The sequence below is a fragment of the Bos grunniens genome, chromosome 6 (assembly GCF_055505025.1).
Source record: "Bos grunniens cultivar Pamir isolate PY7600 chromosome 6, Bosgru_T2T1.0, whole genome shotgun sequence".
Classification (NCBI taxonomy): Eukaryota; Metazoa; Chordata; class Mammalia; order Artiodactyla; family Bovidae; genus Bos; species Bos grunniens.
This window is the reverse complement of record NC_141170.1, coordinates 112,373,310-112,396,016: the sequence shown is the minus strand read 5'-3', so window position 1 is coordinate 112,396,016 and position 22,707 is coordinate 112,373,310. Positions and strand designations below refer to the sequence as shown.

General features: G+C 36.1%; 1 protein-coding gene across 13 annotated transcripts in view; it reads right to left on the bottom strand.

The window, feature by feature from the left end:
- The window catches only part of USP53 (ubiquitin specific peptidase 53), a 59,478-nt gene that overhangs the window by 23,895 nt on the left and 12,876 nt on the right, over positions 1-22,707 (bottom strand). For 2 of the 13 annotated variants that reach the window (XM_086407251.1, XM_086407257.1), the window contains exons 2-9: positions 17,151-17,842; positions 13,746-13,838; positions 9,799-9,933; positions 7,543-7,656; positions 7,380-7,462; positions 4,001-4,106; positions 3,265-3,411; positions 1,589-1,738 (exon numbers count right to left, since the gene is read on the bottom strand). In XM_086407251.1, coding sequence (XP_086263377.1) covers positions 1,589-1,738; positions 3,265-3,411; positions 4,001-4,106; positions 7,380-7,462; positions 7,543-7,656; positions 9,799-9,933; positions 13,746-13,838; positions 17,151-17,294 — 972 coding nt within the window. In that variant the 5' untranslated portion in view covers positions 17,295-17,842. Of the gene's footprint in view, positions 1-1,588; positions 1,739-3,264; positions 3,412-4,000; positions 4,107-7,379; positions 7,463-7,542; positions 7,910-9,354; positions 9,502-9,798; positions 9,934-12,431; positions 12,598-13,745; positions 16,336-17,150; positions 17,843-18,964; positions 19,151-21,381; positions 21,484-22,707 lie in introns of those variants that run through there. The other 11 variants (XM_086407261.1, XM_086407255.1, XM_086407256.1 and 8 more) reach the window with 11 other exon arrangements.

Sequence of the window (22,707 nt, the reverse complement as noted above, 5' to 3'; positions counted from 1 at the left end):
AGCTGTTCCACATCCTGGTCAGCTCTTGGTGTAAACAACCTTTTTAATTTTAGGCATTCTAATAGGTGAATAATGCAATCTCATTGTGAATTGAATTTGTACTTCTTTTATGCCTAGTGATGCAATGAATATCATTTCAAGGGCCATTCATATATTAATATCTTCTTTTTGAACTGTCCAAATCTTTTGCTCACTCTTTAATTGATTTGTCTTTTTATTACTGAGTTGTAAGAGTTCTTTATATATTCTGGATATGGGCTTTACCAGATACATAATTAACAAATGTTTTTTTCCCAGTCTATGCTTGTCTTTTCATTCTAACAGCATCTTATTGAAGAGCAGAAGTTTTGACAAAGTCCAATTTACCAGTTATTTTTATGGTCCATGTTTACTGACTGTTATCTAATAAATCTCTCTATAGCTAAACAGCAGTTTTAAAAGTCTTATCTGGTATTTCTAGTTCTGTCATGTTTAGTGTTTTTCTTTCTAAAGTAATTTAATATCAGATCTGGCCTGGAACTGGCTCCAAGATTATCTGGATATTAATCTGAACCTTTACTTTTGAGATGCTGATGCTCCAGGTTCTGAGAGAAAGGAAGGTAAGCTCCATTTCCCTACCCTGCCTGCTCACCCCATATCATGTGACTTGAAGGAATGAAATGGCAGAGCAGATCTGCCGTTATTCCTTCAGGGGATGGGTCATAGCTTCCTACTTCTTTGAGTATTTTGTAATTTTTTTTATTGAATGCTATTTTGAAAAGACATACTGAAATTTTACTGAATTTTACATTTTTCAGTATTGAGGTTTTTTTTTTTCCTTTCCTTTTAAATTGTTAGCATGTAGTTATGTGTTGTTAAATGGCATGGGATCAGCTTCATCCTCTGACAGCTTCATTTTAAGCTTTTTATGTCAGGTCCAGAGCAATCTTCAGTCTCGGAATAATTCAGCCCCACTATTAAGGTGATACTTTTCTGAGGAGTCTACTTGATGTTCTGTGTACCCACTCTTGCTACTAAGATGCAAGCTATCCTAGCCCTGTGCAGGTTCTGGGAATGGTCTGGCCTTGTTTCCCAGGGGTCATTTCTCCCACCTTGTGCACATTTGCCCTACACGTAGTTGATCACTATTCAGCCAAAGATTGAAAGGGGAGCCCTCTGCCGATCCCCAGGACTTTCCCTCTGTACAGCTTTCTTTCTGGTAATCTGTCCAGGAAATTTTAGCCATCTTGGCCCCTGTGAACTACAATTTCCTCAGCTCAATGAGACTTCGAGGCTCTGTTTGGGTTTGCCATCTCTGCACTGCAACCCAAAAACGACCTCTAGGCAGCAAGCAGGGTTCACCATGTTGGTTCCTTTTTTCTGTTAGACTGCCTGACGTCCAACAATTATTCGCTTCATCTATTTGGTTTTCTAATTTTTAATACTGAAGGTCTTTAATGATGCTATTATAATTAAGCCCACTTATTATTAATTTATATAAGTATCTGCATATAATTATTATTTTTATATAATTTTATCATTATTATATCATTTACCCCTCAAAAGTAAAAACCACAGTAATTATTCCAGTTAGTCAAGTGTCACTTACCTCTTTCACATTTGCATCATCAAAAAATACCCATTTGGAACTCTTGGTATGAAAAGCAAAGGCACAGTAATGTCGGCTGGTGTAGCAAATCATGCCAACAAGGTGAAGCTCACTATTTTTGGCATTTTCATCAGTAACTCTATAAAAAAGCTGTTTAAAAATAATGTATATTTAATAGTTCTTTTCACAGATGAGGAACAATCATTTGATGAGTCATGCATTTGATCCTCTAGGACAATTATTTCTCATGCATACTGTCCCAAACTGATGTTAGTACTAAAGACACCACACCGCACTGTTAACAGAATTATTATTTTCGATTAGTCTATAAGAGACATGATGTCTAACAAAATGTAATTACTACAACTTAGTTCAGTAGCACAGCATCTTGAACACAGGACACTTTACATACATAAAACAAAATGAGATAAATCACACATTTCCTGATAATTCATGGTTGAATCACATTATTTTAACATACATTAACCATACTACCTAAAAGATAACTATCTCAAAGCTTAACTGTAACATAAATCAATTTAAAATAAGATAGTAATATGCACACTTATGGCAGAAAGTGAAAAAGAACTAAAGAGTCTCTTGATGAAAGTGAAAGAGGAGAGTGAAAAAGTTGGCTTAAAGCTCAACATTCAGAAAACTAAGGTCATGGCATCTGGTCCCATCACTTCATGACAAATAGATGGGGAAACAGTGGCAACAGTGGCTGACTTTATTTTGGGGGGCTCCCAAACCACTGCAGATGGTGATTGCAGCCATGAAATTAAAAGACGCTAACTCCTTGGAAGAAAAGTTATGACCAACCTAGACAGCATGTTAAAAAGCAGAGATATTACTTTGCCAACAAAGGTCCGTCTAGTCAAGGCTATGGTTTTTCCAGTGGTCATGTATGGATGTGAGTTGGACTAAAGAAAGCCGAGCACAGAAGAATTGATTCTTTTGAACTGTGGTGTTGGAGAAGACTCTTGAGAATCCCTTGGACTGCAAGGAGATCCAACCAGTCCATCCTAAAGGAGATCAGTCCTGGGTGTTCATTGGAAGGACTGACGCTGAAGCTGAAACTCCAATACTTTGGCCACCTGATGAGAAGAACTGACTCATTTGAAAAGACCCTGATGCTGGGAAAAATTGAGGGCAGGAAGCGAAGGGGACAAAAGAGGATGGGATGGTTGGATGGCATCACTGACTCAATGGACATGGGTTTGGGTAGACTCCAGGAGTTGGTGATGGACAGGGAGGCCTGGCATGCTGTGGTTCATGGGGTCGCAAAGAGTTGGACATGACAGAGTGACTGAATTGAACTGATGCACATTAAAAAATAAGAGCTACAGATAAATTTTAAACCTTAAAATTTTCTAACTTGATATTTATAATTTATAATCATTATCATATACACCCAAACAAGCATATACACAGATGCATACAGTATCATATTACCATTATTCTAGAGTGATAAAAAGGATAGAGTACGTGATGGATTATTTTATAACAGAAAGCAAGAAAGGTATTCCAGTTAGCCTGATCTGATGAACTTTATCAGTTACATCTGCAAATTATTTCCTTTAGAAAGAAAATTTAGCTCTGAAAAACAACATATAGTGTAATGTTTCAAAGGAATTTAAAAACAAAAAGGAAGAGAATGAAAAGAATTATTATACCCCAGGAAGATAAAGCTGGGTTGCCAGATTCCGAACAACATCTTCAGTCAAGTCAGAATGCTCAGAGTCCCAGACTAATCCGATTGTAACAATCTCTGGGCAGTTCATTAAAACACGCCGAATTTTTATTTTTTGGCCACAGTTACTCTAAAGAAAAACAAAAAAGAGAACTTTTGAAATTATCAAAACAAATATATCAAAAGTAATGCCTTACAGAGCTTGTATTATGCAAAAGCATGTATCAGAAATTTATTCAGCATTAAAAGACTTCTAACAATCTGTCTTAATTACTGATTAAACAAATTTATTTTAAATCAAAGAACTTTTCTTTGATATTTTTGTAAATCTGTTAAAATAAGAATTCAACCTTAGACCTTAAGGTTGAATTTTTATTCAACTAACAATTCAATTCACTAACAATATCCCATGAGAAAAGAATTATACCATTTGTAATGTTTATTTAAAGAAGAACAAAAATGAAATTTTCAATTTAGTCAAATGACAGGCTTCAGAGCTTAAAATTAATCCACGTATGCCACCTTAAATCCTTCACAAAGTAACATGTTTTTAAAGAAACAATGTTGAAATAAAGAGCTCAATGGTATAATTACCTAAAGAACACTTAAAAAATTAATTCTTAAAATTAATTCCAGATTTAATTACTATTTGCATGGCAATTTCTATTTTCAAATTTACAAGCACAGAAGCACACTAACATTCTCGGAATTATACTTACAGGACATTTCCTGTAGTCATCAGTTGTATTTGCTGCTTGCAGCAATTCTGCAAACATATCAGGTTTAAAGCGCTCATGTCTTTCCATCATTCTTTCAACTTCATTGCTACGAAAGAAACAAATGGTCCCAAATCTGGCCTATGAACTTAAAAAAGATCTAATAAATTTGCACTAAAAATATTAAGTTATTAATATAGGTATGATCACTTTTTCTACCTTAAAACACAATTTTGTTTGAAAAGTTAACCATAAAGTAAATTTCCATGACATGAAACATAATGAAATTTGGCAGTATATGATGAAAGAAATTAGGTCAAAAACAGGATAAAATGAATGATATAAGATGCTCCACCTCAAGGTAATTATAAGTTAACTGTTTCTTTTACATTATTACTTAATAAATAGAGACTGGAGTTTAAACTTTTGCCTAACAAGAACAACAAACTTTAGGAGAGTCTCCCTCTCTAGCTTAAAGTTTCCAGACACAAAATTATTTTCAGCTAAGAAAAGGCCCTTTGATGATTAATGCAGAAATCACAAGCTACTTAAGCCAGGTTTGTGATTTTTATTCCTATATGAATGCTAACCATTTCCTAAAGAATCTAGGGAGGGTTATCTGTGCCAGTTTCTATCCAACTTCCTCCTAGAATCTAATTTTCACATATCAAAGTATTAAGTATCATTAGACAACCCCTTATTTAACTTGTATGCAGAGTACATCATGAGAAACGCTGGGCTGGATGAAACACAAGCTGGAATCAAGACTGCAGGGAGAAATATCAATAACCTCAGATATGCAAATGACACCACCCTTATGGCAGAAAGTGAAGAGGAACTAAAAAGCCTCTTGATGAAAGTGAAAGAGGAGAGTGAAAAAGTTGGCTTCAAGCTCAAAATTCAGAAAACGAAGATCATGGCATCTGGTCCCATCACTTCATGGCAAATAGATGGGGAAACAGTTGAAACAGTGAGAGACTTTATTTTTTGGGGCTCCAAAACCACTGCAGATGGTGATTGCAGCCATGAAATTAAAAAATGCTTACTCCCTGGAAAAAAAGCTATGACCAACCTGTGCAGCATATTAAAAAGCAGAGACATTACTTTGCCAACAAAGGTCCGTCTAGTCAAGGCTATGGTTTTTCTAGTGCTCATGTATGGATGTGAGAGTTGGACTATAAAGAAAGCTGAGCACCGTGGTGCTGGAGAGGACTCTTGAGAGTCCCTTGGACTGCAAGGAGATCCAACCAGTCCATCCTAAAGGAGACCAGTCCTGAATATTCACTGGAAGGACTGATGCTCCTTCCAAGAAACTCCAATACTTTGGCCACCTGATGCAAAGAACTGACTCATTTGAAAAGACCCTGATGCTGGGAAAGATTGAAGGCAGGAGGAAAAAGGGATGATAGAGGATGAGATGGCTAGATGGCATCATGGCATCACCAACTCAATAGACATGAGTTTGAGTAAACTCCAGGAGCTGGCAATGGACAGGAAGGCCTGGCATGTTGCAGTCCATGGGGTCGCAAAGAGTCAGACTGAGCGACTGAACTGAACTGAGACAACTCCTTAGCATTTCCAAAAAGATATATAACGCAAGCTCAATACTCCTACTACTTTCTGTTCTAGGTGCTCTGGTTTTACTTTATAGTAATTTAACCTTCTTAGAGCTGGATTTATTTTACAGTTCAATAGTTACAATAATAGGGAATATTCAATAACAACTAAATGTACCAGTTCCTCTAAAGCACCTCACAAGCAGACTAGAAATCAATAAATCTGACAGGCTCATTCAAGTTGCACGTAACAGTTTTTTTTACAAAACTGACAGCATCAGGGTGGTGCTTTAACCAGACACATTTTGAATTTGAAATGAACCTAGACCTGGGTTTCAATCTTAATTCACCCATTTACCAGATTAATCTTATTAAGCCTATTTCTTGAACAAAAGTTTTTGTTAAGATTAAAAGCAAGAATTTATGTAAAGTCTGGAACATAGTACATTGGACAATTGTATTCAATATTTATTACCAATAAAAAGAAAGATAACTAGAATTCAAAGTCTGGGCTCTTGCAATTGAACAATTGTATTCAATACTTATAACCAATAAAAAGAAAGATAATTAGAAGTCAAAATCTAGGCTTTTGCAATTCATGTTGTGGACCGGGAAAAAACAGATGGAGCTCCTATTCTTTTTACCTAAGATACTGTCTCAGAGCACTGTCATTTTACACTTTCAAAGTAGACTTCAAGTTTTACAGTTTTTAATTTGCGGTCTATCCTTATTCAAACACCATTCTACTTTTCATATCAGATGAATGAAATTGACTACAACTGACTAAACTTTAAAGACTATTCCTTTAAAACAATGTTTCCCAACTCTGTGTGTATATAAATTACCAACTTACTACACTGGATGATCTTTAAGAACTAATGTGCTATATCCAAAAAATCAAGGAAGTTTAATAACATGATGAAATTGATGAGCACCTAACACTCACTTTGTGCAATGATAAAAACATTGGTAGCATTTAGCAGCTAACTTTGGAGAAGGAAATGGCAACCCACTCCAGTGATCTTGCCTGGAGAATCCCAGGGATGGCGGAGCCTGGTGGGCTGCCGTCTATGGGGTCGCACAGAGTCGGACACGACTGAAGCGACTTAGCAGCAGCAGCTAACTGCTATACTGATGTATTCTGATTGATAATGACCATTTCATGTTTTATCTTTTGTACTAAAGTATTAAAGTATCTGCAAACATTTATGGTCTTATTCAATGCTTTCATACATCAAATATTTATACTCTCAAATACCTGTTGCAGTGTTCAAACAATTCTTATTATGTAAAGCCTAGGGATCACCTTTGGATCCCTAAGTTATTTCAATACCAGGAAGGCAGCGAGGGGACAGAGAAGCCTACAAATGTTTATTTCAGGTGAATGGTGAAGCTTTAAATCCAATAAATCTAACAGAGGATTATTTTTCTTTTTTTCTTTCTTGTCTGCTTACCCTAGCTTCCATCACCACGCAGAGACATGGTCACTGCAAAGGTAACACCTTAGCAAAAATGAAGAAATCACGTACAGTTCCATTTACCATTCAACTTAGCTCTCGTCCATAGTTCCAAAACCTTGCCATAAATATAAATAAGTAAACATTTTGACTAACATTTTGTACATTTGTCATTACTGAGTGACATCTATATTTGGTAAATCAGAAACAACCAAAACTGAGATAGACATCACTTAGTACCCTTAGCACATTTGTGCCTCTCACAGAGTAGATATTCATATATGCTATGGTTTCATAAAGTAGAGGCTCAATGTGATCACATGCATTACTACTAACATCTTTGGTAAATATGCTTTAATAAGCTCTTACCACAGGGCTGTTGTAGAAATGTACCGTACAAATTCTGTAAAGGGTAGAGGATCTGATGATGCTCCACAGCTATGACACACACACTGCAGGTAAAAACACATGTCTAATTTATCAGTCATAAAACATAAATATATCCTCTACTAAAATAGTTAAGCCATCTCACCTGCTCATACAGAGTCATAGCAAACTTTTGGTGAGTGATACAAGATTTAGAGGTACACATGTCTGCATCTCTGCTTGGCACTATGTGAAAATGAATCCTCTCCAATATATTTTCCTAATTGAAAAATTAAAAGACAAATGAATTGCAAATCTTGCACAGGACACTTCAAAATACAACTCTTTTTAGCTTTACAAATTTAAAAATCTAAAGATTTTCCAAAAAAAAAAAAGCAAAAAAAATAAATAAATAAAAAGATAAAGATTTTCCAAAATGTTAAATTGAGTGCCACATATGTTGTCAGCTTTTCAGCTTTCCTCTTATCCAAGCCTTCCAATGCTGCTCAATTATTCTCCTTCTGTAGTGTCAGCTTTAAAAAAAAAAATTTATAAAAGAAACATTATAACGTAACATAATTTTAATAAAGATTTTTTAAAAATCAATTCATGGTGGCTGACATCTAGAATTTAATATCAGAAACCCAGACTTCCTATGTTCTCAATGTTTTCTCATTGAGAAAAAGCAATTAATTAAAAAAAAACACCCTGCTTGGATCATTGGATAGTCTATACAACTTAAATTAAAACATCAGTGATAAAGGCTTACAATACCTGAACTAACACTCTAACGCAAGGAATCTACTGTTCAACAAACTTCTAATAAAAGGCTGGATTTGGAAAATAGATCAATAAGAGTTATTAATTTCTTTAACAAATTATTCTTTTCACAAAGCTTAACCAATGGATTCTTTTAATTAGTTAATGTCCCTTCTTTTGCCTCAGGACATTTATAACAATTCATTTAATTAAGTCTGCATTTCTAGATATCCTGTGAATTATCATACCATGGATTAGTAATATTTCATTTAAGTGAAAGTAAAACTATAAAGTTCAGTATTGTGCAAAACATATCTATCTATATTTTAAACAATGGACAATTATAAACATGAGAAGTATGAAAAGCATATTTCATGACTGTGTGTGCTGTTTTTGTCCCACTTTAGTCAACATGGCTTTCCGTTTATCTGAGAAAACATTCAAGATGTTCATTTAAAAACATAAATGCCAAATGAATTCCAGAGAATAATAAATTCTTTGGAAATTTGGAGAATGTACTGGGGTGCTTTGATGATACATTATCTAGCAGGCCTGACAGGCTGAACTTAACAAATAACAGATTAGGAAAGTTTTGAATATTTCAAGAACTTGAGCAAAGTCTCTAGAACAGGAATTTTAAAGACATGTTTAAGGAACAGAGTGAAACTATCTCACTAAGGGAAAATTCAGAAAGAAAACAAAGAGATAAGCTGTAGTATAAATGTAAAAAGCCTTAAATGTCAGGAGAGAGTCAGATTTGAATTACAGAAATATTTGACGTGTAAGCATTTATCTGAAAAAAATTATATTAATATGATGGCTGTTAAAAACAAACTTGAAGGACAGAGGTAAAAAGGACACTAGCAGTCAGGGATCCCCTGGTGACTCCATGGTAAAGAATCTGCCAGTGAGGGAGATGCAGGAGATGTGGATTCAATCCCTGGATCAGAAGGATTCCCTGGAGGAAATGGCAACCCACTCCAGTATTGCCTGGAGAATCTCCTGGTTAAAGAAGCCTGGCGGGCTACAGTCCACAGTATCGCACAGTCAGACATGACTGACCGATTGAGCACACGCACATCTTAAATATAGGTGATATCTATGTTACTGAAACAATTAATCATCAAATGCATATTTCAGAAAGTACACAATGTATGTGCTTCGGCAAAGGAACGCTCTATTTATCAGTAGAGTGGTAAAAGAGTCTCAAAACATCAACCTCAGTCAGTGATTCTCAACCTGGAGTAAGCCGGGTAAGAGAACTGCTGCCCCTGACAGCTGCACGTCAAGATCCTCTTCTTTTCCAGAGAGAATCACTGCATGAAATGAGAAATGCTACTGGGAGAGCGTGTTGTGTGTGTAATCCCTGCGGAAACAGAACAATGACCTAAGTGATATGATTTATATGCAGTAAGCCTTTTTGCTCCAATAAATAAATGTTAAAGTATTTTAGTATCCTAGCTCTTAAAAATTAGAGCAGCACAAGTAAGCAAAAGCAAACGTACACAAAACACACGTGGAGCTTTGAGAACTTCGAAAGGTAGGAAGACAAGGATCTACTAGGCAGTTCTGCTATAAATGTATGCTTCATTTGTCTCAGAAGGCACATCACTTAAGGGATGCAAACCACTACCCTGACCTAGGGGTCATCAGACACACTCACAAAGCACTCTGCGGCGTCGTCCATCAGGCCCAGCTGAAACCGCTGCTCGTCTCTGAAGCTCTCTGCAAGAGCATGCCTTATGTTATCCGAGGGGAGGGCTTTCTCTTGACTGTGTTGAAACTGTGCAAATATTGTCTGGGAAATCAGCAAATTTATGAACCAGTAAGTTTAACACCAATAACTAAAAAACAGTTGAGTAATTTCATTACAATAAATTCAAAATTCGAAACTCTACACTCAGAAGTTAATACAGTCTTTTGTTCTAAAACTCCATGCAAAAAATTATGTAGAAATGGTTGCCCCAGCCTCTTAATCAAGGGTTAGTGCATAAGAATTAAACATATCAAGTTCTCAAGTCCCATTCTCAGAGATTCTGATTCAGATGTGGCCCATTTTAAACTGTTCCCTAGCTGAATGTAGTCTATGTTGTTTAGAAAGAGTTTTGAGATATTCTGTTTCAAATGTTAAAGTATACTGTAGGAATTAAAATTATGTTATACAAAAATAAGCATATAATCAAATAAAACAGCAGGAACTTCACTAGCAGTCAGAATATTATTCAAGAATATGTGACACAGGTGTTAATCTGGTCTTCTATTTATTGCATTCAAGCATGGAAAACTTTTAATAAGTTCTAGTTTTACAACAATCATATTAGGCGAGGGGAAGTGAGGAGAAAAATAAGGTTTGAAGTGGTAAACCAACAAATAAGGATGGGTCATATTATGTTCTGCATTAACTAGTTCAAGGGGTATATCATCTCAAAAAAAAATTGCTTTTAAGATCAACATATAGTAGGCTAAAAAATAAGAATCTGTTCCACCAACATAAGAAAATTTAATTTACAAATAAGAAACTACTAAAATAAGAAAGATGCTAAACAGTATCAGATAACCAGAACTAAACTTTTTAGCTACAATTACAGATGCTAAAAGTGAAACATATTTTCACAAGTCACTTCTTATTCGGGTAGTCAACTTTTCCAGGTAATGTTTAAGGTATTAAAAAAAAAATTTTTAGCTACAATTACAGATGCTAAAAAATGAAACATAATCTCACAAGTCATTTCTTACTGGTAGTCAACTTTTCCAGTAATGTTTAAGGTATTAATCCCGGACAAGACTTATGTTCATTCAGTATCTGTTTTTGGATTTCCTGGTATATGTGGCGTTGTTCTACACCCGAAAACAAAGACCCTGCCTTGTGGATGCATATTCTAGCCGTAGTAATGAGGAGAGAGCGGGTAAGTACTGATATGTGAAGAGTAGTAAGTACAACAGAGGGAAAACAAAGAAATATAAAACAAGAGAGAAAGATAGGGTGGTACAACAGGGACAGGGATGCTGGGGGGAGAAGGGAGGGAGGGGGTGACCAGTACCTAGGGTCGTCAGGGAACGCCTCACTGATGGAAAAAACACGTGACCGAGAGGCATAAAGGGAGTGAGGGTGTCAGCCTTGGGGACATCTTCAAGAAAATCATTCTAGACAAAAGGAATAATAAGGAAAACACCCAGAGATTAAAGGTAGCTCTGAGAAATTTCAAGGAGGACAGCACTGTATGTGTGTGTGTGTGCGCACACATGCACGCAGGCATGCACACAAGCACATGTTTTGAGGTGGGGGAGGCAAGCAGGAGGAAGAGGTAGGTGATATGTAAGGCTACAGTTGGATAAAACATTCAAAATTTATTGTAGAAGACTGTTCTTTATGCTTCGTCTCCACTGCTGTCAGTGGGCGCGGGGGAGTAGAGGAAAGTGTGACGAATGGAGAGAGCAGCATGGAAACATATACACAACCATATGTAAAATACACAGCTAGTGGGAATCTGCTGTATGACTCGGAACTCAAATCAGGCCTCTCTGACAACCCAGAGGGGTGGGATGGGGTGGAAAGTCAGAGGGAGGTTTAAGAAGGAGGGGCCATATGTAGACCTATGGCTGATTCATGTTGATGTATGGCAGAAACCAACAATATTGTAAAGCAATTATACTTCAATTAAAAATAAATAAATTATAAAAAAATTTACTGCTGAGGAAATAAAATGCAAAACTGTAATTTGATTTAAATTCATTCTTCCTCAACCTTATTTTGCCATATAAAAAAGGGAATATACAACTGCCTCCTTTGGTGACTTATTAGGAATGTAAGGAATGTAAGGAACGTAAGGTGACTTATTAGGAATGTAGTCTTTTTAGGAATGTAAATCAAAGTATGAAAATGACCTTTCATTTTCCTCTATTATGTATATTTGTGTGTAGTAAGAATATTCAAGAATGTAAGGGCTGAAATATTTACTTCTGAAAACAATCGAATCTTAAATTCTTGGGCAAAGATTTCAATGACATTCATGAGTTGCTAATATATACTGGACTCCCCGTTTCCACTTTCATTCCTATTCTATTTACTCTCATCCAAGAAGCCAGAGAGATCTAGGCCAAATATTATACTTAGTTACCACAGGTTATATACACCTGCACTCAAAACAATACCCACAACTTCCTAAGTCACTCAAGAGAAAAAAATTCAAGGTCCTCACAAAGGCCTAGGAGGACCCTTCACAATCCAGATTCTTGTTCCAGTTATTTATTGCTCCATTAACAAAACCACCCCAAATCTTAGTTACTAAAACTAACATTTATTTTGGTCACAAATCTGCAGTTTGGGTGAGGACAGCTCAACTCTGCTGCACTTGCAGTCATCTGTAATAGTCTGAATGCTGGGATCACTGGTCATCTGACAGCGGTCTAGAAGTTGATGCTGGTGGTTGGTGATGCCTGTTGGCCGAGATCTTTGTTGTACCTGTAACCAGCACAGTGACTCATGTCCAAGAGCAAGTACCCCAACAGAAAGAGCCAGGTGAAAGCTTTATTATTGTTTCTAATCTAATCTAATCCCTTTTCTGCCACATTCTATTTGATGGAAATGAATCATCAAGGGAAATGCATTTCAAGAAATCAGACTCCACCCTTTGATAAAACAGTGCAAAAGAATCTGCAGACATGTCTGAAGCCACGGGAACTCACCTGACCTCTGAGCTCATCTCCCATCACTGCTCTCCTTGCTCATGAAGCCTCTGCCAGGGCTCAGGTGTCCTTGAGTACCCACCTCAGGGTCTTTGCACTGGCTGTGTCCCTGCCTGCCTGGAATGCTCTAGACCACTCTATCCCTTTTCTAAGTAGTGATTTAAATGCCACTTTCTCAGTGAGGCTTTCCTTACTACTCAACATTCACCATTCCCTTCCCTGATTTATATTTCCTCCTTTGCAATTATTATTACCTAACATACTTTATATTTTGTTTACTTATTTTCTTCTCCCCCACAAGAATATAAGCTACATAAGAGTGTCTTTTATTAGTTCAATTCACTGCTGTATTTTTAGTAAGTATAGCAGTACCCAGAATTCAGTAGTAACTCAAAAAAAATTTGTTAAAATACAGGATTATTTCAAAATAACGAAAAATATAATATTTCTAACAATGCTACACTGTTTATTAAACTGTTCTTACAGGAAAATGGAAACATAAACCTGAATAAGTCATACTTTAAAAACTCATCTTCAAAACTCTAAGTCACTTGACAATAACTTTCAGTTCAGTTCAGTCGCTCAGTCGTGTCCGACTCTTTGTGACCCCATGAATCACAGCACACCAGGCCTCCCTGTCCATCACCAACTCCCAGAGTTCACCCAGACTCACGTCCATCAAGTCAGTGATGCCATCCAGCCATCTCATCCTCTGTCATCCCCTTCTCCTCCTGCCCCCAATCCCTCCCAGCATCAGAGTCTTTTTCAATGAGTCAACTCTTCGCATGAGGAGTTTTAGCTTTAGCATCATTCCTTCCAAAGACTTTAATTGCAAATAAACTAACCAAATATGTCAAACAAAGCAAACTATCAAATAAAATTTTTGAGGAACAACAGTGCTTTTTCAGAACTATTAAAGGTTACCTTCAATGCACAAAATATGCAGGCATCTCCCTGACAAACATGTCCAGTCAGCACCCGCAAGCTTCTTCGGAATATATCTAATTGCCATAAAACCTAAAAAAGTGAGATGTGAAGAATGAAGTATAGTAATATTTTTCTCACTGTGAATTAAAGACAAGATTTAAATATATTTTTTAAACTGCAGGAGGCTAATAACATCTTTAAATCTCTTGTACATAGTCAGATATATACAACCACTAAAAATAACAAGTATAAAACTGCTATGTATACGTAGTTGATATATAAGAGATAGATTTAGAAACTGTTTCTGTTGATTCACAAGTAAAAACTATCAGAGGCATAGAACAAGAGAAAAATAACTCCTCTGTTAAGGAATTTATATGAATAGGAAACACGCAGATACTGAATGCAGGACTTGGAGGAGACTTGAAAGAGTAAGTGATTATAATACTTGGAATGAACTGAAATTTAGGAAGGATGTATGATTGCAGTTAAAAGTCAGGGTGTACCAAATAAGGGTCAGTATGTAGTGACAAGGAAAAGGGGCAGAGGCCTGTGTGGTCACTGTATAAAGAATGAGAAAGGGAACATATGCATAGTAATGGGGATACAGCAGAATATGAAGCAGTAGTTAAAAAATAAATATATTCGCTGCAATTATCTAATCATCATTTACTACTAAAAAACAAAAAGAGTTAAAAGGACTGTAGTTGTTTAAATAAATCAGTCCAATACTTAAAACCATCCTAGAAAAATCTGAAATCTATACAATGAGGATAACTCATAGACTTCTTATAAGAATGAAATGTTTGTAATATGTGAAGTGTCCAAAGTAGTGTCTAGTACACAACTGGCATGCACTGAATTCAATCTATTTGTTACTGTAAATATTACAACATTTAAGATCTTCAAGTTTCTCTAGACCTTATTTCTTCAAATAATAAATGTAAGAAAATCTATTCACCATCTCACATTTCTTCCAACTAAAGAGAAAATTTTCTCTCCAACTAAAAGAAAGTAATTTTAGAAGTTTCCAATATTTTTAATCACTCAATAACTAAAAGCCAGAATTTCAGAATTTCTCTTTGATAGTTGCTTTTTTTAAAAGTATATTTAACAGGATGCATTTATGTATCACAAATAACACAGTGTTTTGCAAAGCACTTGAAAATGTTTAATAACTTTCTTGCACACCATATTCTATCATTCCATAAAATGCACTACACTGAAATTCATTCGTCAAGATGATGGGCCATGACGGCCCAGCAGCGGAAAGTACACAGCACGGTGGTTAATGATACAACCTCTGAAGGGAGATCTCTTGGATTCCAATTCTGGCTTTACTTTTAACAGCTCTTGGACTGACTTGAGCCAAATATTTTCTGAAGCTCAGCATTCTTATCACCATAAGGAGGATAACAGTAGTATCTACCTTTTAGGGTCATTGTAAGAATTAGATTATATTGTACAAACACACAGTAAGAACACAATAAATATTAGCTTTTAAGTATTTCAACTTTGCTTTTAACTTAGAGATTTTAAAACCATACCAATATGCCAGATCTACTTAATTGTACCACTTCCTCATCAAATAAAAGCTTAAAATATTCCGCCAAAAGAGAGTATCTCTATAATCTGCTTAGAAGGCTAACAAACTAAGTCTTTCAAATGTAACCAGAATGTTTTATAGGATTAGCAAAATGTTTAAGTCATACTGGATCCAAACTATAGAAAAAATATTTTATGTGACTTCTCTGTATATCACTTAACATAAAAATTTAAAAATGATTTCACAAATCCATACCAAAAATTATCTTCACTATAGTTAACCTTTATTCTAGTTCATTTGCAAATGTTGACTATATTGTACCACCTGTTTTAAAAAGTTAGAGTCTAAGCTAGTTGTTGAACTAGTTTTTAGCAATATAATTTTATAATATAAGCATTTTTCTTCTGCATTATTTGCATGTTGCACTTTAACATGGTTATCTAACAAAATTAATGTATTTTGAAAAGATTAATACATATATGTATATGTATTTAATAATATAAATATAAACCTTGTGTAATATTTCTCGCTTCAAAATAATATAAGAATAAAAACTAAGGGGAAATGGCACATAAACTCATTTTTCTGAGTCATGTCTAAAATATTTGAATAATGTCCACTTTTAATAATTTCTTACAAAACATATTTCACAATTTATTCCAAGGTTTAAGAAGTATTGAGCAACTGAGAACACAAGTCTGGGTCAGATGTCTGACCCAGACATCTGACACCTGACACATTCACGATGCACTCATTTATCCAATGAGTTATTCAAGCAGGACTTCACTTTCTGCTCTCAAGTTTCAGGTGCCGATGGTGGTTCAGTTGCTAAGTTGTGACCAACTCTTGCGACCCTGTGGACTGTGGCCCACCAGGCTCCTCTGTCGATGGGATCTGCCAGGCAAGAACACTGGAGTGGGTTGCCGTTTCCTTCTCCAGGGGATCTTCCCCACCCGGGGACTGAACCCACGTGTCCTGCACTGTAGGCAGGCTCCTGCATCACAGGCGGATTCTTTACTGACTGAGCCACCAGGGAAGCCCCTGGAGGGGGAAATAGAGCAACAGAAAGAAAAATACATGAAAAGCTATTTATTTTCAACAAAATCTTTTAAGGTACATTCTAGGGTCAGTAGAAAAACATTTCAATATTCTGAATCTTCTTTACCTTTCATACTGTAGAGAAGAATAAAGGCACCTATGAAATCTGAAAACGTTGAATAAAAACTATCATATATAAGAAAGGATATTTATCTAAGGCAGAAAACTGGATTAATACATATTTGCTAATTAAAAGAATTTCTAAAAAGACTGAAGCAAAAGCAATTAACTGTAAATTTAACTAAAACAGTGGTGTCCAAATTACAATTCTAAAAAGGTGATTTAAGGCCACAGTGGGAGGTGAAGAGAGTTTGAGAAATGAGGATTAAAAACTCATTCATTCTTATTTTAATCCAAGCAGCTTGTTTTTGTTTTTGTTTTTAAATGCTATTAGCAGACTAAACCACCACCATGAGGATTCATCTGAATTTCTTAACCAAAACAAGGGTGGGGCAGAATACAGTAGCTAATTAAAAAAAAAAAATTTATGTATTTTAGAAGCATTCTTACTTCACTAAGTGAACATTTAAGCCACAGATGTTTTTATATCCTAATAATGTAGCATTCTGTTGAAAAAAATTTCCATTTATTATAAAACCCAAAATGCCCAGTCAAAATATTTGCTACTATTAAAAGTGATATTAAAAAGTCATTCCAGTCAATAATAACAACTTTATTCCTCATTTACAAGTTAAAGAGGCATTAAAGAATTTCTTGAAAGGCACTTTTTAATATTTGACAAGAAACAAACGTCTCACCTGTACAGCACTGTTGAGAAAGCAGCTGTTTTGTCCTGGTTCATTCAACAAGCCTTTGGTAGGGGCCAGGGATAGCATACTCCCAGGCTGATAAGTTTTTCCGAGATTGCCACCAGGTTTCCGTAAGAATTTTACCCATGCCATTTTCAAGCAACTTTGCTTGCATTAAAGCTAAGATGTGTGTACTTATGTGATACTTCTGATGATAAAATGGATGGGGTCTTGAATGGTCCACTTACATCTGCTCCAGTCTATTACAAAAATGTAAGTTTCCAAGTCCATATCTTTCCTGATGCTGTAGTTTTGAGGACTTTGTCAAGTAAAAATAGGATACAAAAGCATTAAGGTTCTGAAAACTCAACAAGAAAGCTATTTTAAACAAGGCCTTAAAGATTTAAAAATCTTTGTGCTAAATTTTGTAAGAGGACAATTTAAGATGAAAAAGATTAAAAGAGTTTTTAAAAACTGTTAAAAATAACCTCGATGGGGAAATCATATTCTTTAAAGCACAAGTCATTTGTCTTGATGGTTTCAAAAACAGATGATACAAAAAGATGTAGAGTTAGCATTTGGTATAATTCCTTTGGTCATTTGTTTTCCTTATGTTTTTTTAACAAGAAAGAAGACTCTTTTCCAGGTGAAGTTATTAAAGGTGACTCCATATTTCATACCAATGTGACCTCAAAGCATATCTACAAGAAAAGAAAAGAAATGTTTAAATAAAAGGCTAATCAAGAATATTCCTTTTTTACTTTATGAACACAAATATTTAATACATTAGTAAAATAGTATATGTACACTCATAAAAGGATCAGAATAAAGTTCTTTTCAAATTAAGAAAATGTAAACATAGTTCATCATTTACATTTTCAAAAAATATCAAGGTGATATTAATCACTATCTACTTCAAGATTTCAATGGTTGCACGATGGTTTCAAAAAGACTACTAGAATTAACTTAGATTTCAGGTAGTCCTTTGAATAATACTAACTTTACTGTCAATACTATTATATACTTCTGTTTATTAAAACAAATTCATCTACAGAGACTCTATATCATCTCTTACTCTACACAGAATCATATTTCTCTAAGAATGTCAATAGATTTTATGTAAACTGACCTGCATTAAAACTCAGGAGAAACATTAAATTGATAAATCTTAGGGAATTAAATTTCCACACTGTTCATGAACACATGCTCCTGGCTAAAAGGATTTCAAAATGTTCAACTTCTTAATTAAAAACAATCAAGTATTACTAACAAAGTTTAATCAACTGAATTTTTTTCTGCATTCTTTCATTCAACAAACATTAGACTGAGACAGGTTCTGTGCCAAGCACTGGAACTGACATTTTGATGAGGAAAGAGAGATCTTAATTCAGTGAATAATAAATTGTAGAGTGTACTAGAAGAACTGTGCACTGAGCGCTAACATAAAAACAATGTAAGCAAAGGGGATGAGAAGTGTATATAATGGGAGATGGTTTGAACTTTTAAACAGGAAAGTCACAGAAGATATAACTGAGAAGGTTACCTTTACACAAAGATTTGAAGGAGGTGAAGATGCTATCTTGGAAAAGACTTTCCTAGCAGACTGAACAGCATGCCTGGCATACCAGAAGACTGTAAAAAGCCCAGCGTGGCAGAAGAAACATGAACAAAGAGGAGAGTAGATAAAAAGAGAGGATCCCTGGGAAAGAGAGATCATGGTGGGCCTCCAAAGTCCTGTGTAAGGACGTGTTTCAATTTAAACTCTGGGTGAAGGGCCCTAAGTTTACTTCATAGCACAAAAACATGAGAGGAAAGAATGTTACCAGTCAGTTCAATACCACTGATCAAACGCCCAATATGCTGGCAAAGCACTGAGGAATAAAGAAGAAAAGCAGTAGTCTTCACAGAATTCAGGTCGAGAAACTCTTGTTTCCAGCCCCACATATTATTGATCATGTCTTAGATGTTTGGTCTTAGATAAAATCTTGTCATCTGATTCATAGCTTCATCTAAAAAATGGAAACAACAATAATAAAAGCCCTGCTTAAGACAGGTTAAAAGTTTCAAGACTTATAAAACACTACATTATGTTAGCTGTTTTCTTCTTTTTAACTCTGTGGATTGTAACTTCTTCTAAGTGATCTAAATGATTCTGAAAACTTTCATAGAAACTTTTAATAAATGCAGTCATGATTTTACAATAGTAAGGTAGCACTGTATCAGTAGTAAATTTGTATTTTTTTTAAATTTTATTTTATTTTTTAACTTTACAATATTGTATTTGTTTTGCCATATATTTGAAATGATATTCTCTCAACAATCATATAACTAGGCACCAGGTCTTACCCTGAACGGTTATATTTATGAAATAATCCCTACCATAATGAGTTCGGTTCTGTGATGGACACAGACACAAACAGATAATTTTAAAAATATTTAGCTGCTGTTCTTGGGCAAAATGTCAAATTAATATGTCCTCCTGGTTTTCTTCCTCCAATGCAACTCTGTGGAGATTATAAAAAAGCAACAAATAGTCTAAGTAGAAACAGGGAAAAATATTAAGTACAATAACTGGCTCATAGACTGGGAGAGAAATAGCATCCAGAGACACAGAGGGCCAAATGTTACAGACTGGGAAGATGTTGCTAGTTGTGAACTTTTCCATTCTTCACATTGCTCTAGGCCGAGAATTCCCACCCCACACAATGCAATGAAACAGGAAAGTTCTGTTACCACCCCAGTGCCATTTGGAGGGTAATTGAGATTAAAACATCAGGTAAGCATCAGAGTACAGCCAGTGGTAACAAGTGCAACATGAAGAAGTAGATGTTTTTTCAGGAAGTCCCTTGGTTTTTCTGTGATCCAACAAATTTTGGCAATTTGATCTCTGGTTCCTCTGCCTTTTCTAAATTCAGCTTGTACATCTGGAAGTTCTTGATTCATGTACTGTTGAAACTTAGCTTGAAGGATTTTGAGCACTATCTTGCTAGCATGTGAAATGAGTGCAACTGTCCAGTAATCTGAACATTCTTTGGCATTGCCTTTCTTTGGGATTGGAATGAAAATTGACCTTTTCTTGGAGAGGGCAGTGGCACCCCACTCCAGTACTCTTGCCTGGAAAATCCTGTGGATGGAGGAGCCTGGTAGGCTGCAGTCCATGGGGTCGCTAAGAGTCGGACACGACTGAGCGACCTCACTTTCACTTTTCACTTTCATGCATTGGAGAAGGAAATGGCAACCCACTCCAATGTTCTTGCCTGGAGAATCCCAGGGATGGTGAAGCCTGGTGGGCTGCCGTCTTTGGGGTCGCAGACAGTGGGGACATGACTGAAGCGATTTAGCAGCAGCAGCAGCAGCAGTCCTGTGGCCACTGCTGAGTTTTCCAAATTTGTTGGCATATTGATTGTAGCACTTTCACAGCATCATCTTTTGGGATTTGAAATAGCTCAGCTGGAATTCCATCAATTTCACCAGCTTTGTTCATAGTAATGTTTCCTAAGGCCCACTTGACTTCACACTCCAGGATGTCTGGCTCTACGTGAGTGTGAGTGATCACACCATCATGACTATCTGGGTCAAGACCTTTTTTGTACAGTTCTTCTGTGTATTCTTGCCACCTCTTCTTAATATCTTCTGCTTCTGTTAGGTCCATACCATTTCTGTCCTTTATTGTGCCCATCTTTTCATAAAATGTTCCCTTGATATCTCTTTTCTTAAAGAGATCTCTAGTCTTTCTCATTCTATTCTTTTTTGCTATTTCTTTGCATTGTTCACTTAGGAAGGCTTTCTTATCTCTCCTTGCTATTCCCTGGAACTCTGCATCCAGCTGGGTATATCTTTCTCCTTTGACTTTTCTTAGCTATTTGTAAAGCCACCTCAAACAAACACTTTGCCATCCTGTATTTCTTTTTCTTGGGGATGGTTTTGGTCACCACCTCCTATACAATGTTATGAATCCCATCCATAGTTCTTCAGGCACTCTGCCTACCAGATATAATCCCTGGAATCTTTTCGTCACCTTCACAGTATAATCATAATGGATTTCATTTAGGTCATACCTGAAAGGTCTAGTGGTTTTCCCTATTTTCTTCAATTTAAGCCTGAATTTTGAAAAAAGGAGCTCATGATCTGAGCCACAGTCACAAGAAGCAACAGTTAGAATCGGACATGGAACAACGGACTGGTTCAAAATTGGAAAAGGACTATGTCAAGGCTGTATATTGTCACCCTGCTTATTTACCTTTTATGTATAGTACATCATGCAAAATGTTGGGCTGGATGACTCACAAGCTGGAATCAAGACTGCCAGGAGAAATATTAACAACCTCAGATATGCAGATGATACCACTGTAATGACAGAAAGTAAAGAGGAACTAAAGAGTCTCTTGATGAGGGTGAAAGAGGAGAGTAAAAAAGCTGGCTTGAAATTCAACATTCAAAAATGTTAAGATCATGGCTTCAGGTCCCACTACTTCATAGCAAATAGATGGGGAACCAATGGAAACAGTGACAGACTTTATTTTCTTGGTCTCCAAAATCACTGTGGATGGTGACTGCAGTCACGAAATTAAGACACTTATCCTTGAAAGGAAAGCTATTACAAACTAGACAGCATTATTAAAAAGCAGGGACATCACTTTGCCGACAAAGGTCCATATAGTCAAACCTATGGTTTTCCCAGTAGTCATGCATGGATGTGAGAGTTGGACCACAGAGAGGGTTGAGTGCCAAAGAACTGATGCTTTTGCACTATGGTGTTGGAGAAGACTCTTGAGAGTCCCCTGGACTGCAAAGAGATCAAAACAGTCAATCCAAAAGGAAATCAGTCCTGGGTGTTCATTGGAAGGACTGATGCTGAAGCTGAAGCTCCAATACTTTGGCCCCGTGATGCCAAGAGCCAACTTACTCGAAAACACCCTGATGCTGGGAAAGATTGAGAACAAGAGGAGAAGGGGGCGACAGAGGATGAGATGGTTGGATGGCATCACTGACTCAACAGACATGAGTTTGAGCAAACTCCAAGAGATAGTGAAGGACAGGGAAGCCTGGCATGCTGCAGTTCATGAGGTCACAAAGAATCAGATATCACCTAGCAACTCAACAACAAGTGGAGACACCTTCAAGGCCCCTGCGTGTTCTATCCTCACTCTACCCCAATAATCTACCAGTGTGTCAAAAGAATAATGTGTCACTGGAAAATTAATAAGATTTATTCCAGGAATTCAAATGTAATTCTGTATTTACTCTTTCAGTAAATATTGGGGAAGTTGTGCAGAAAAAGAGCTAACACAACAATATTTACAGCAGCTGAAAGGTGGAAAAACAACCCATATATTTGACTAAAGAATAAATAAAATACGGTCTATGTGTGTATATGAATGTGTGTGTACAAACACAACAGAATACATTATTTAGCCATAAAAAGAAATGAAGTACTTAAACATGCTACAACTTAAACACCAAAAACATGTTGATAAGTGAAAGTCACAGAAAGTCACAGTCACACTGTAAGATTCCATTCATCCAAAATGTCCAAAAGAGACACCTCTAGAGACAGACAGTAGAT